General features: G+C 47.6%; 1 protein-coding gene across 1 annotated transcript in view; it reads right to left on the bottom strand.

The window, feature by feature from the left end:
• Positions 1 to 16,566, bottom strand: part of CFAP46 (cilia and flagella associated protein 46) — a 1,558,477-nt gene that overhangs the window by 54,782 nt on the left and 1,487,129 nt on the right. Inside the window, exon 59 of the mRNA XM_086922533.1 lies at positions 9,347 to 9,483. Within this exon, the coding sequence (XP_086778659.1) occupies positions 9,347 to 9,483 (137 nt within the window). The remainder of the gene's footprint in view (positions 1 to 9,346; positions 9,484 to 16,566) is intronic.

Raw genomic sequence — 16,566 nt, 5'->3', positions numbered from 1 at the left:
AAGCCCTTGCCAGACAGGGAGCATACATCAATTGCTGCCACAAACTCCGCTCGGCCCCCACCAACACTCTAAGCTCGCTGCTATGGCAAGACATCCAAAACAGGGATAAATCTCAGGCAAGATCCTACCTGAAGACTGCTCTGGTGGCCACTAATCTAACTGCGATTTGGGACATGCAACTCGGGCACAACTCATTCAAAAAACTAGTCTGGAAAACCGTTAAAACACTATCCTTACTAGAGGACAAGGCCACATTTGCTAAAAGAAACCATGCCTGGATGTCATTAAACTCTTATAAAACGCTGATACCACAACCCTACTTCAGCCAGGGTTATCCCAAGACAATAAAACTGAAGTTCTTGAAACACAGACTAGGGGTTCTGCCCAGCGGAGAGTATCTTCCACCATGGCTCAGGAGAAACGGCCACGAAGTCTGTCCTTTTTGCAAAACAGACAAGGGCGATATACTTCATCTGACCTGCCTTTGCGAAGAGCTACGGCCAGCCCGTCAACAGCTCTTAAAGGCCCAGCTTAAGCAGCTAGGAACTTGCACAAGAAGGCAAGCGGTTCTCGCCTGCCTGAACCCTTCAAACACGCAACTGAATTGCAGATACGTTAAGTTCCTTGCAATGATCGAGCAAAAATTGTCATAGATAACATGTAGGCGGCCTACAGGACTCACAGGAATACGCTGCCCCGCCTTAAAGACAACTGCTCCTTGCTAATCAGACTGGGTTTTTCTGTGTACGCTTTTTAACGACGAGAATAATGCACAAATCTTAATGATTTTTTATTGTATATATTATTTTACTTTTTTCTTATGTTACCGATTGTAATACGTTTTGCACTGGTTTTAATTAACTATGCATAATAAACTTACTATTACTACTATTACTATTAGTCAGGCGTATGGGCTACAGAGATCCCAATTCATTAAATATGCACAGCTGTGCCACACATGGCAGGCAGAGGGCATACCGTGCACAGACTTACCTGAATACACTCCACTAGAGGAGAGACTGCTACAAGAGGAGCTTGTAGGAAAGAAGATTTCTATTATGTTAAAACTATAAACAACAATATGCCAGACACCCTGGGTAGACTGCGGGAGAGGTGGGAGCGGGACATGGGAACCTTGGAGGATGCTGACTGGGAAGTGGCCCTAATGCACCCCAGGGAGGTAGCCATCAAAGGTAGATTGAGCCTTGTCCAATATAAAATCCTGCATAGAATATACTATGACAGGGAGAAATTACACAAAATGGGCAGGTCAAAGACACTATACTGTCTTACATGCAGGGATGTTACGGATGACTTTTACCACACGATATGAGCTTGCCCCTCCATACAAGCCTATTGGGAGGCTGTCGTTGGAGAGCTGGGAAGATTCTGGAGGTATCACTAACAGTTGAACCTGGTTTTGTCATACTGGGGATCCTGAGTGAGGCTGATATTAATAGAACCCAACTACTATTCGCCTCATTGGATCTGGCTGTGCCCAAGCGGACGTTGCTAGTCGGTGGGGAGTGGAGGAGATTCCCATGACACAGGAATGGAAAAGGGGGAATGGATCTTATATGACTGCCGAATGTACTATATATATGAGCAGGTGATGCCCCAGAGAATTCTATAAAAAATGGGGTCCATAGAGGAGTTACTGTGGGCTGGATCTTTGGGACAACGCATATAAATCCAAACCAATGACAGCTGATTATGTTGACAATGTTGAACCTGGGGGTCTTTACTAGTCGGGAACACACCATGATGTCCTTGTTTTTGGGCCCGGATATGAAGATAGGCTCCAGGGAAAGTCAACAATACCTATTGATTCTAACGAGGTACACTGGTGATGATGGGATGCTGTCATTGATTGCTCTGTTTTACACAACTGAAGTAACTGTTCTGATAGCTGTATGTTTTTGTTATCTACAACATGTCAATAAAAATAAAAAGATTTATAGATAAAGGGTGCCCATGAAGGTCCATATGGTTGACAGTGTCGAATACAACAGACAAGTCCAGGAGGCGGAGTTACCGTAGTCGAGGATTCTAAGGGAGTCATCTAGAATGAGTTAAAAAAATCCTTTTGCAAGCTCCCACAGACCATGTTGCTTGCACCTACAGTCAAAAGCACAAGTTACTTACCTTCAGTAACGATATATCTGTAAGAAACAGAAGTTAGTATTAGATTCCTTACCTTAGAATACCCCCAGGCGTCAGACTGGATCCGGAAACTTTTGCGTAGCAGTACCCTTGTGTGTCGGTAGGCGTCGTCTGCGGGTCCGCGTCCGTCATTGGCGTCGCGGGCGCCGGGATGACGTCGACGGAGTACTTAGATGCCGCCCTTGCGCGCTGATGTCAGTTCTTATACATAGCTTTTTTCGCGCCAGAATGCAGGGCCATGATAAAAACCAACACTGGTGCCATGAAACTAGGGCCCTGAAAGGGGGTTGACCTTAACCCTAGATATCGGTTCGCAGAAAGGGGAGGAGGGGTGGGGTGGTAAGGAATCTAATTCTAACTACTGTTTCTTACAGATATATCATTACCGAAGGGAAGTAACTTGTGCATCTGAAAGAAACAGGTTAGTATTAGATTCCTTACCTTAGAATAGATACCCCAGCAATATCAACCCCGGTGGTGGGTCTGCGAACCAATGATCACACCAGAAAGTCCTGCAGAACGGAACGGCCAAAGAAGCCATATCTCCGGACTTGGCTGTCCAGGCAGTAGTGTCTTACGAACATGTGCAGCGAGGCCCACGTAGCCGCCTGACAGATGTCCTGCAAGGGGGCTCCCCGGCCCAGGGCAGTAGTAGCCGCCGTGGCCCGAGTGGAATGAGCACGAAGCCCCACAGGAGGCTCCTTTCGAGCCAAAGAGTAACAAGCCTTGATGCACAAGATGACCCATCGAGAAATGGTTAGTTTGTGCACCGCCCGTCCCTTCTTAGCGCCCACGTAACCAACAAAGAATTGGTCATCCACCCGGAACTGGCGTGTGCGATCCAGATAGGAGAGCTCACGTTTTGGGTCCAGACGGTGGAGACTCTCTTCCTCTTTCGAGGGATGCGGAGGCGGAAAGAGGGTGGGCAAAGTTATGGACTGCCCGGTGTGGAAGGCTGTGACTACCTTGGGCAGGAAAGAGGGTCGCGTCCGCAACACAACTTTGTCCGGATGGACTGAAAGGAAAGGAGGCTTAGAAGAAAGGACCTGGAGCTCACTCACTCTCCTGGCAGAGGTGATGGCAACCAGGAAAACAGTCTTCAGAGTAGGGAGACGAAGAGGACAGTTATGAAGTGGCTCAAAGGGAGCGCACATCAGAAAAGTAAGAACAAGTTTCAAGTCCCACTGAGGCATCACGAAAGGAACTGGAGGAAACATATCAGTGATGCCCTTCAAAAACCTATTTACAACTGGGGACTTGAACAAAGAGGGCGGATCAGGGAGCCTCAAGAAGGCAGAAATAGCAGAAAGATAGCCTTTAGAGTGCCCAGAGCAGAGCCCTGCTGGGCAAGAGAAAGAAGAAAGAGGAGAACTTCTGAAAGAGGGGCAGAAAGGGGATCCACAGCCTTTGCTGTGCACCATGCCACAAATTTGTTCCACCTGCAGGCGTATACTGATTTTGTGGAGGGATGCCTGGTTGCCAGCATGACATTACAGACTTCGGAGGCAAGTTGAATGGCCTCAACTGCCGCCGCTCAATCTCCACGTATGTAAGTGGAGACTGGACAGGTTCGGGTGGAGGACCGTCCCCTGCTGCTGTGACAGGAGGTCCTCCCGAAGGGGCAGACGAATTGGGGGATCGACAGACATGCTGAGTAGCTCGGGATACCAGAACCTCCGTGCCCAGTCCGGAGCCACAAGGATGACTTGGGCCCAGTCGCGCCTGATGTTCTTCAGCACTCTGGGCAGAAGTGGTATAGGCGGAAAGGCATACAACAGACTGCAACACCACTCGCGACGAAAAGCATTACCCGAGCGAGTGCCGCCTTGGAAATTTCAACGCGCAGAACTGATGACATTGCGCGTTCTCTTCTGTGGCGAATAGATCTAACCAAGGCTCTCCACACTGCTGAAAGAGGCCTTGTGCCACGTCCGAGTTCAGACGCCATTCGTGATCCATCATGCACCGACGGCTGAGTTCGTCCGCCCTGGCGTTCAGGGAACCTGCCAGGTGTTGAACCACCAGGGTCATGCCCTGATGTTCCTGCCACTGTCAGAGGCGCAGAGCCTCCTGCATAGGGTCCACAACCCCACCCGCCCTGTTTGTTGCAGTACCGCATGGCGGTGGTGTTGTCCGTGAACACCTCACTACACTCCCCCGGACAGAGAGGAGGAATGCCTTCAGTGCAAGCCGGATCGCCCGCAGCTCCAGAAGGTTGATATGGAGTGGGGACTCCGCCAGAGACCAGAGGCCTCTGATCTCCGCCTCTCCCATGTGTCCTCCCCAGCCCTAGAGGGACGAGTCTGTCACAACTAGGGAGAGGGATCTGCCGCTGACTCAATCGCGGTCCCCGAGCGACCACTGCAACTGTCTTGCAGTGCCCTCCAAGATCAAGACATGGTCGGACAAGTTGCCCTGATGCTTGGCCCACTGAAACTTCAGGTCCCACTGCAGTGCCCGCATCCGCCACCTGGCGTGATGCACCAGAAGGGTGCAGGAGGCCATCAGCCCCAGGAGCCGCAGCGTCAACCTGACCGAAACTCTGAATGAAGGCTGAAAGATCGGAATCAGAGCCTGAATATCCCGAACCCGCTGTTCAGGAGGAGAAACCCAAAACTGTGCCAAGTCTAGAACTGCTCCGATGAAGAGGAGCTTCTGAGAGGGACACAGGTGTGACTTCGGCACATTGATGGAGAACCCCAGCAGGTGCAGGAGGTCGGCCGTAGTCTGGAGGTGGCTGACGACTGTCTGAGGCGAGCCCGCCTTAAACAACCAGTCATCATGGTAGGGGAAGACTGAAACCCCTAACCTGCGCAGATGAGCTGCGACCACCGCCATCACTTTCGTGAACACCCGCGAGGTGCTGGTAAGGCCGAAGGGGAGCACCGTAAACTGAAATTGCTCATGGCCCACCGTGAACCGCAGGTAGTGCCGGTGGGCCGGCAGGACGGGGATGTGGAAATAAGCGTCCTGCAAGTCCAAAGCTACCATACAGTCTCCTGGGTCAAGGGCAGCTAAGACCTGAGCCGGTGTCAACATCTTGAACCTCTCCTTCCAGAGGAAGCCGTTGACGTTCCACAGGTCCAAGATCGGGCGTAGGCCCCCTTTGCCCTTCGTGGGAACCAGAAAGTAGTGGGAGTAACAACCACACCGTACTTCTGGCCCAGGAACGCGCTCAATGGCCCCCTTGGCCAAGAGGGCCGTAACTTCCTCTCACAGAAGATTCAAGTGATCCCCCGACACGCGGTGGTACTGCAGTGGCATGGCTGGAGGGGTCACCTCGAAGGGGAGGGAGTAGCCCCTTCGGACGATTTGCAGCACCCACCTGTCCGATTTGATGTTGCACCAGTGGAGGAGGTGATGGCGAACCCTGCCTTCCACTGGCGTCACGTGAGCCTGAAAGCTCGGACTAGGAGGGCTTTGAGGCGGATGCTGCAGGGGTGGATGTGGACTGGCCTCGCCACTGTCCCCAGGCACCGCCACGGCAGTTACCCCGTCCGTCACCGTGCTGGATGGTTAGTCTGCGGCCCGTGGCTGGCAGGACGTGTGGGGGCGCCCCTTCCTTGGCCACGAAAGGAGCGAAAGGCAGCAGGTTGCTGGCGCGGGCCGACAGGCCCAAGAACTTGGCCGTAGCCCTGGAGTCCTTAAAGCGCTCAAGCGCACTGTCTGCCTTGTCCCCAAAAAGGGGACGGCCATCAAATGGCATGTCCATAAGGGTGTTTTGGACAGCAGCCGAAAAGTTGGGGGACCTCAGCCAGGCGTGGCGACGAATCGCTAACGTTGTTGCCATCACTCTACCTAGCGAGTCCGTTGTATCCAGCCCACATCGGATGGAGTACCGTGCCGCATCTCAACCCTCCGCAAGGGCTTGGGCGAGTTTAGTCCGGGCCTCCTCCGGACATTGTGGCAGCACGTCCGTGACCGTGTCCCACAGAGAGTGGGTATAAAGGCCCAAGAGGCACGCAGTGTTAACAGACCGCAACCCCAAACTCAAGGAGGAGAACATCTTTTTGCCATACTGTTCGTACCTCTTGGATTCCCGATCAGGGCGAGCCGTCAGGAATGTGGTCTGGGAGTTGGAGGTCTGGATGACCAGACTCTCAGGGGTGGGGTGGGTGGACAGGAAGCAAGGGTCGCTCGGAGCCGGGCGGTGGCGTCTGGCCACATTCCTATCTACACGGGGACCTGTAACGGGCCTGGACCAGGTGCCCAAAAGAACGTCAGATAAGGCCTCATTAAACGGCAACAGAGGCTCCGAAGAGCTTGCTTGCGGTTTAAGGACCTCAGTGAGGAGGTTAGTCTTCACGGCCATGACAGGGAGTTCAAGGGATGAGGCCTTAGCCGCCCGCGTCAACACCACACTATAGGCAGCCCCCTCTTACGAAGCCACGGTAGGAGGGGCACCAAAACCAGTGTCTGGTGAGGTGTCCAGACCACTGGCGTCCCCTAGCTCACCTGCCCAGTCCTGATAAGGTTGGCACTCGCGCGCCAGAGGGTCCGAAGACCCCTCCCAATCTGCCTCGCCACCCATCTCCTGGTACTCAGGTTCAAATGATGAATCCGGGTCATAGAAGTAGAAATCTCCTATCGGCATCATGAGCGGCGTCGAGTGACGCCGCTCATGATGCCGGACCCGGATTGAGGCGAGGACCGGGGACGACGCCATCCTAGGACGGCGGCGGGGGCGACACCCTGGGGGTCGGGCCTGGCGAGGTCGTGAGGTTGACCGGCGACGACCCGGATCCGGCGGGGCCCTGCGGCGTTGGGACCGAAGTCGCCGACGGCGCCGGTGCCGTAGCACCCGACGGCGCTGGGACCTAAGCACCTGGCCCGCTTGGGCTCCCAATCGGGCCACTTGGCCCGAAGGCGCCGCGGAACACGACGGAGGAGTGAGCGACCTCATGGCCATGAGGAACGCCTCGATCTCCTCCGGCATCGCATGCTGCCCAGGGACCGGCAGGTATGGAGCAGTCCGCGTGGCTGCGGCGGAGCCGCGTGGGCGGTGTCGTCCGAACCCCCGGCCGTGTCGCGCGAGCGTCGGGGGGAAGTCGGAAGATCGATGTCGCCTCTTCGACTTCTTGTGCCTCTTACCTGAGGACTTGGAGTTCGAGGAGTGGTGACGATCCTCCGAGCAGTGATGACTCCGGCCCCGCGACCGGTCCCTGGACCTCCTTCCGGACCGGGACCTCGAACGGCGCGGGGCTGACTGCCGGAGCTCGAGGTGCTTGCGGGATCTCTCCAGCCTAGCCTTTGACGTCAAGGCCCGGCAGACAGGCACGACTTGTCATCATGGTCGGGCCCCAGGGAATGAAGACAACGGCGATGGGGGTCGGTAACCGACATCAGTCGATGCAGGGTTTATACCCGGGCATCCCTACCAGCACCGTCGGAGTCGTTCGACTTCGAAAAATGACCAAAAATGATTCAAAAAGTTTAGTCAAAAAGTGACTAAGGGTAACACTGTTCCCGGATCGGCGCTTGCTGGCGCGTAAAAAATAGGAACTGACGTCAGCACGCGAGGACGGCATCTAAGTACTCCGGCGACGACATCCCGGCGCCCACGACGGACACGGAGCCGCAGACAACGCCTACCGACGCGCAAGGGTACTGCTACGCAAAAGTTTCCAGAACCAGTCTGACGCCTGGGGGTATTCTAAGGTAAGGAATCTAATACTAACCTGTTTCTTTCAGATCTAATAACCAGAATTCACTCTACCTTTGAAAGTAGATCTTTACTCAGCATGCGTTAATTGATTTGAGATTAATTCGATCAGCAGAGATATAAGTGTTTGAAAAAAGTGATGGGTGGGCTTGAAAGAGTAAAGACTTATGTGTATCTTGACAGTGGAAAAGCTAACTGTGGTTACGGATATCTTTTACACTGTTTGACTAACATGCTAAAATATGTCAGACAGTTAGAATTACTTTTGATATTTTCAATTTTATACACCTCAGTCAAGGACGGGGTGCAACTTAAAAAGTGGCGTGCAAACAAGTTGCTAATAAATTTGGCTGTGAGGAATCTGCACAAAAATTAGCAGAAGATTGAATGGATCACTTTTCTATTAGTATGTCAAGTTTTGTGTCACGGTGGAGCAAATTTAATGGGGGCGGTGGGTTCAGTAAAATTGTAATATGTTTATAACTTTGGCATTCTTTGATCAATCTGAATAAGATTTCGCAAACAGTTAGCAAGTTACAACTAGTGTAGGAATTTCAGGTTTTGTGAAGATCCAATGAGAGGGGCACAGTTAAAGTGGTAGTCAGAAATATAAATTTTCCAATACGTTTAGCACCTTATGAATCTGCACGAAATTTGGCAAAGATTTAGCATGTTTAGCCTTTTCTTGGTATTAGTTGAGAAAGTGTTTAATTGGAAATAACAATTGCATTGTGCAACAAACCTGCACAACATTTGGCAGAAGCTTGGAAGGTGTGATTTGATTTTCTATGGGTATGGCAGGTTTTGTGCTGATCCATAAAAAGGTGGGGGAAGTTAAAGAGGGGGGCAATTAAACCTTCATTTACTTATAACTTTAGTATTTTAGATGAATCTGCAAACACACAAAAAGTGAAGGGAGGAATGCTGGCAATATGTCTAAACACTGTTAATCACTCGGGTAGCATTTCAACCAATCATTCTTTTGCCCACCATGACACCTCAGTTTGGACCCAGCCACATGTAAATCAGTCTTGACCCTGCTTCAATAGGAACAATCTGATCAACACTGACAAGCCCGGTTCTCCCTGAACTGGAACACAAGTAAACCAAGACCAGTTTTGCAGTGATTGGGGCTTGTCAGAGGTGTGTAGTTTGGCTTCAATGGTACAGTGAACACTGGGAACACCTCTGAGCATACCCCTGAATAAATCTGCATCAAATGTTGGAAGCAGTTAGCAAGTTATAGCCAGTGCAGGTATATTTGGTTTTGTGCAGATCCAAAGGCACGGGCGGGGGAAGAGGGAGAAGAACGGAATAGTCAAAATAAACAAGTTACTTACATTAGGCACTGCACTTTCTAGTGGATACTTCATTCAACCACATAGTTCTCACCTTTAGAATATTCTCAGACATCACAATAAAATAATTAAACAAAAGAGGCTTAATCGAATAAGAAAGGAGTGTGTTCTGTTTAAGACTTGACACTTGTACACATGTTCGAATGGAAGAAAGGCTTCTTACTCTCAGTCAAGCTCATCAGCCGTTTTGTATTCTCTTCTAGAGTTGTGTGCCAAAGATTGACCATAATGGAACGAACACCTGTAAGACTTAGCAGGACTGCAGTTTCAATAGGCTTTTCCAATGATAAATACAGCGCACTAGGAAAAAGCAAAAACAACAAATGATATTTGTTAAACACCTATAATGTGAAAGGGGTATGTGGCAGGACAAATGAAACAGTTATTCACCAGACTTCACAGGCTCTTTCCCACTTTCTCGAAGTTTGTAAAATTGAAACCAGTTAGGAAGAGGCCAAACCTACATATACAAGTTTACAAATGAGGAAGCCATTCATCCATGCATTCATAAGCATCACTATTTTTACTAGCTATATTCAAACAAAGCCAGAGAAGAGCTGATATGGGAGAGCGAGCACTGATAATATGCAGGAGGCCATTGACTAAAGTGAAAGGATTGCTGCATTGGGTGACTTGCTTTTTTTCTGCCTCTGCATTTTTACATTTCACGCTAACTGGTGACATCTCACTGAGAAAAATACATTACAGGAGAGCGCCTAAGTCAGAAGTAACAAGCATTGGCATAGCCAATAGGTCTCGCCTTTGGGACCTTGTGTGTTTAGCCAGAACTTTTGGCTATGTTGTAGAGCTGTGCTTCATGGTGAAAAGTTATAATAATTAAGCATTTTAGTTACTTTTATACAAACCAAGACAACATTAAATACAACTGAACAACCTGATTAAAAAAAGCTTTTAACATAAAAAAATGTCTTCTAGTTTTTTTGAAGTGCACTGCTGGAAACTTCTTCCTGCCTGTTCTCATGCTTGTTTGTTATAATTGTTTTTGTTATGGGGGAGCGGGACATAAATAATGGGGGATTGGAGCTTGGAAAACAGTAATTTAATTAGAACACGAGCAGTGGATGGACACTAGGGGAGAATCAACAGGTGCCAGATTTCGGGGGCAGACTGACGTGATGCTTAGGTGATGCTTAGGTGTGTGCAATTATGTGGCACTGAGTGGTAATATGTGGAGTGTATTTATGTTGCATTAAATATAGTAATTGTGACGTGTGATCATGTGGTAGTGAGTGGTATTATGTGGAGTGTATTTAAGTTGCATTGAGTTCAGTGTAATTATGTGGTACTAAGTGGTAATATGTGGCGTGTTTTTATATTGCATTGAGTAGAGTGTAATTATGTGGCATGTTATTTCATGGCACTGAGTGGTATTATGTGGAGTGTATTTATGTTGCATTGAATAGAGTGTGATTATGTGGCGTGTAATTACGTGGCGCTGAGTGGTATTATGTGAAGTGTATTTTTTGTTGCATTGAGTAGAGTGTGACTATGTGGCGTGTAATTATGTGGCACTGAGTGGTATTATGTGGAGTGTATGTTGCATTCAGTAGAGTATAATTATGTGGCGTTAAATTATGTTACAATGAGTAGAGTGTAATTATGTGGAGTGTAATTATGAGGTACTGAGTGGTATGCGGAGTGAAATCTTGTTGCATTGAGTAGAGTGTAATTATGTGGTGTGTAACTATGTCGCACTGAGTGGTATTTTGTGGAGTGTATTTATTTTACATTGAGTAGAGTGTAATTATGTGGCGTTTAATTATGTGGCACAGTGGTATTATGTAGAGTGTATTTATGTTGCATTGAATAGAGTACAATTATGTGGCATGTAATTATGTGGTACTGAGTAGTATTATGTTGACTGTAGTTATGTTGCATTGAGTAGAGTGTAAATATGTGGCATGTAATTATGAGGCACCGAGTGGTATTAAAATGGAATGTATTTGTGTTGCATTGAGTAGAGTGTAATTATGTGGCATGTAATTATGTGGCACTAAGTGGTATTATGTGGAGGGTATTTATGTTGCATTTAGTAGACTGTAATTATGTGGCTTGTAATTATGTGGTACTTAGTGGTATGTGGGGTGTATTTGTGTTGCATTGAGTAGAGTGCAATTATGTCGCATGTAATTATGTAGCAGTGTAATTAAGCATGGGCGGAAAATCCGTTCCACTCGCGAATTTTGCGGATTTTCGGTAAATTCGCAATCCGTGAACGTTCGCGAATTTACCGAAAATCCGCAAATTCGCACGCAGTGGATTTTTTTTTCTTGGTGATACAATTTAGCGGCGTGCGGTGTAAGTTCGCAATTGCGAACATGTAGGTGCGGCGGGCAGCAACAATCTCGCACTTGCGAAATTACAAAAAATTGCAATTCTGCCCAAGAAATCCACTAGCAAGCAGCATAGACCTTCTGAAAATGATGATTTTTATCAGAATAACTCCTCAGGTTGACATTTGCCTGCACTTTTTTGGATTTGAGGCCTTTTGACTTTCTTTGGATCACTTTTGGATTAGAAATCAACTTTCACAAGTAAGCTTGTTTGGGGCATTACAGTTGCTGTAATGCTGTTCTGCAGACAAACGAGTTTTGCAAAAGTGAAAGCATTCAGCAGGTGCAAAAGTTCAAACTCATCATTAGTAACCATTCCCTGTAGTGCTTCCTGACTGGGGCCCCTCCAGAGTTCAGTTGCTAGTTGCAACAATTGTATGACCCTGCTCTGACCCTCACAGCAGGCTCATAGAATAGCTACAAGTAGGCCACAAAGGTCCTGGAAAAAAAATTGCACTGCAACAGAACGCAAATTACAGATAAGGAAGCAGGTGCCAGACTGGAATTTTAAAACAGTGACACATTAATAAATCAACCCCAAATTAATTCATGTCAGTTGAAGCAGGGCAGGTGTGCTTGCTTTTCCCCCCCATAATCTACAGTGATAATGAACCAGAGGGTGGCATTGATGTACCAGAGGGTGGCATGGGTGAAACAGAGGGTAGCAGGGGTAAAACAGAGGGTGCTGGGAACCTGTGATGATGAACCAGACGTAGAAACAACATAATCGCGACCGTTGCGAGCCGACATGTAAGTTCGCAATTGCGAACTGGTACAAAACCCTCGCGAACTGGCAGAAATCCTTGCGAACACACAAAAAAAAATCCGCAAATTCGCGAGAATTCGCGGATTTTGCGGATTGCGAGTTCGCAAATTCGCAAAATTCGCGAACGCCAGATTCGCAAAATTCGCCCATGCTTAAGTGTAATTATGTGGAGTGTATTTATGTTGCATTGAATAGAGTGTAATTATTGACGTGTAATTATGTGGTACTGACTGGTATTATGTTGAATGTATTTATGTTGCATTGAGTAGAGTGTAATTATGTGGTGTGTAATTATGTGGCACTGAGATGCAGTGGTCATGATGAGTGATGCAGTGGTGCATGGAGTGATGTAGTGGTGGCGCGGAGGGATGCACTCTCACTAGCATCTGTAACATTTACATTTTGATGACCAAATATAAATCACAACTTGTATAGTTAGGTTAAAAAAATGACAGTTTTTCTGCATTAAAAGAATCGCCTCAATAGAAACTATGGTTAAAGTTAGAGGGAAAGACAGATGACGCATCTGTTCTTGGTAAAGTAGCGTCTCACTCACATGAGCCACACAGAGATTTTACGCAGTCGTCTCCTGACACACCTTGGTGCTTTTCCATTCAAGCTCCCTCCTGCAAAAAAAGCCAGTTTCAATCAATGGCAACACTGAGCTGCTGTCCTAGGCAAACAGCTGTCCAAACACAACAATCCACAAACCCAGGGTTAAACGCCGCAGTCATTCCGCACAAAGAGCCGGCATGGGAGTGAGCCTTATGAAAATAAACAGCACCAGAGCAGTCCATTCAGCAATGTCAACATGGGTTTATCCGCCGTCTATCAAGGCCTGCCCGATCCCTGCAAGTACGCCAGGGGCTTTTGCGAAGCACGCCGGGACAAAGCATGGTCATCTGGGCTCCCCACTCATTTATTGTACCTCTCTGATTACTACTTGCTAATTAGGTGTCATGTTACCATCTCCCACGTACACCGTGTGCTGCAGACGTCACTCATAGCGGACATGTATTTATTTGAAAGCTTTAAATCCATACATTTGTGAAAGGCACATTTAAAAAATGAATTCTACCATGGCAGGCACCTATGCAGAAAAAATGCAATTTACAAAGAACCCACTAATGCCTCCTCGCAGCTCTGTTTCGATTAACTGTCCCCATGGGATGACATTTTGCAACGCATATAAATATAACTGCAGGGCTCCATGCTAAGTGGGCTTCTCTGACAGGTTAGGTATCGGACACTTTTACTCACACTAATACTTGGGTACGTGCCCTGATAAATGGCCAGTCAGAGGGTTTGTTTGTACGAAGAAAATGTATGGACCAGTGGTGGGCTTAGCCCCGGAAAGCGTGCTCGTACCAACACTTTGTTACATCGAGTGACTGCGGTGACTGAGCTGCACTGTCTTCTAGAGTTTGGGGAAGAGGCGAGTTATACACGTGTCTACAAATTGTGTGCGTTTACCCAGGGCTGTTTGCCTGGCTGCATAGCTGATGATCCTTCCTGTTTGCCCATCCGTAAAATCAACACCCAGGTCCCCAGTCTCTTGGAGCAATTCCTTTGTCCTATATGGCCAGCCCAGCCCCCAGTTGGATTTTTAAAAGTACATCAGGCAAAAATCTGCTCACGTCCAACTTCGGTCATATTTACTCTGTGTTACAGAAATTCCCTGCTGAAGCAACTCCTGAAGACGTGGGCATTTATATTAGTAAATCTAACCCAGCTAAGTAAGCCCTTCATTATAAGTTAGGAGCATGTATATGAATCAACCCACATTTTTTTTGCAGAAGGTTTCCACCTTGCGCTCATAAGAGATTTTCTCAAATTGCGCTCACTTCCTTGTTTTGCACAGCTATTTGGGCTCTGCTCTATTCTAGGGTAAAACCATGCAAGGAGGAATAGTTCGTGCTGAAATCTTTTTTACATGTTTTTCCCCAATGCAGGTCACAAAAAGTGTAACTGAATGAAAAAAATGACTAAAAACCACGCAAAAAAGGTATTCCATCAGGGGGTGTATCGCACCCACAGTACCGCTTCCCTCACCACAATGGATGCTGTGAAGGTAGACAGGGTCTACCCTCTGAGAAGCACGCAAACTACACACACAGTAATAAAATAGCTCAGCAGCTTTACACTGCCATGTTTAGCAAGAATAAATCATAGCCTTACTCATGTAAGTTGTTTCTACTGTTTCCAGATAGAACAAAAAACAAGCGTGCACACCTCGTGCCGCAGCATGGGGGAGGGTGGCCTGCGCGATTCCCTAGCGGGAGTGATAATTGCTACCATATGGTGGCGCTCGCTCCCACAAGGCAATCGAAACACGTGTACGCGTTGCCATTGAAGACAATGGAACGCGTGCACTTTTTAGCCTGAATAAGTCAATCGATGGCTACAGGTCTCTTTCATAAGGAGCGCATGCGTGCTGTGTAGCCAAGACCTAAAAAGCCTAGGGATGTCTCTGGACTACCAATTAACCATGGCCTCCTAAGCAAAAAAGATGTCTGGCAGCTTTTTCGGCCTTTTGAGATCCCTGAGAAGGGTCCTGAAATGGCTTCCAGCAGAATCACTCAGATTCATGATTCAAGGTCGAATTTTATATCACATTCATTATGACAATTCCTGGTAATTAGTAATAAACAAACTCCAGATTATTCAAAATGCCACCGCCTGGATACTGTTAGTCAATCAATCAGAAAACACAAATTTGCTAGTGCTGCACTCAAAACTCTTCACTGGCTGCCCATAAGTTGTAGAATACAATTCAAGGCACTATGCATTCTACACCGGGCAAAACACAGCACAGGCCCAGCTGTCCTACAGCAACTGGCCAACCCCTACCATGCCGATAGGGTACTGAGATCAAACAATGTTGAACTGAATTTTGTCCCAAGAATAAAGAGAGCTAGAAATGGGGGCAGGTCTTTAACGTACCTTGCACTAGAGCTTTGGAACTCTCTGCCTATCAGTCTCAGAAAGGAGGACAACTTCATCATGAGTTTCAGAAAAAAACTTAAAACCTATCTCTTTCCCTAAATCCTAAAAATGTTAATTCACTTACTCCATCCAATCCAATAATGCTGGGAAGCCTGATTCTGGGAAGCGACGCGCTCTACAAATCTTGGAGAATTTAATAGGTGCTAACCGTCAATAGCCTGGCGAGTCTTTACATAAAGAGGTTGCATAAAGAAGTTCAGTCCAAAGTATCGTAAGACTTCGACAGCTTCAAGAAAACGGATGTTGCCTAATGATGGTTTTAAATGATACCTTTATTTGAAAGCCAGAACCATCCCACTAGCTGAGGCAGAATGCACTCCAACCCAGTGACCTTGGAAGTTAATCAGATCGAAAATCGATGTGCTAAGATTGCTTGATTAAGGCATGTCCACTAGAGTCAGGAAGACTTCCGGGGAACCCTGCCTTAATCAAAATAAGTAAAATGTAACATCCTCTTAATGGCCTCGTTGTGCCACATCTTGTCACTAAGGGCTAGAGAGATCAAGGTGAAAGGGCAGAAAAATGTATTTGCTACATTCACACAAGACGAATGGGACCTTAGCAGCTCTTCCCCAATGCTAGAAGAGATGAAAGGCAGTTGCCCAGATAACCTCTCATCTTTCCTACAGGTGCAGGAGGCAGAAGGAACATGGATGTTTTGTCTGTGTGTCACACGTGAACTGTTTTCAATACATTGTAAGAGCATATACAGGCAAAGACACTGTGCAAACTAGAAGAGATGACAGGAATGTATTTGCTCAACATGCAGCTTTCCCCTTTCCTACGCAGGGAGTGAAGGGAAATGGCTCCTTTACATGCCGCTCTCATACTGTTGTCACAATCTCACAAGAGTGCGTATAGTCAGATGCACTGTACCTACAAAGGTCTTACCACCGTTTAATGCATCTTCTATGAAAGGCCACTCCCAGATTGGGATCTGGGGTCCCTCTGCACTGCCGGCATGTGTCACCTGGTGTTCCGGATCAGAAGGATTCATGAGACCTGGCGGCACAGAACTTATCCCGAAACATCAGCATAATTGTGTGAATGTTTAGGGTTTTTTGTGACAGAGTAAAGGCCTTTAATGCCTCTCTGTCCAGGATTGCTCCCCATAAATTGGATGCTTTGCGTGAGGCTCAGTTGTTATTTTGACTTGTTGATAATGAATCCCAATAGCTCAGGAGTGTAGCTGACATCTAGGGGTGGTCCACAACTGACTCAGGTGACCTTGCTTTCAAACCCTTGCATGCTCGGGTC

Source organism: Lissotriton vulgaris, chromosome 5 (assembly GCF_964263255.1).
Source record: "Lissotriton vulgaris chromosome 5, aLisVul1.2, whole genome shotgun sequence".
Classification (NCBI taxonomy): Eukaryota; Metazoa; Chordata; class Amphibia; order Caudata; family Salamandridae; genus Lissotriton; species Lissotriton vulgaris.
The sequence above is the reverse complement of the archived record's forward strand: the minus strand, read 5'-3'. Positions and strand labels throughout refer to the sequence as shown.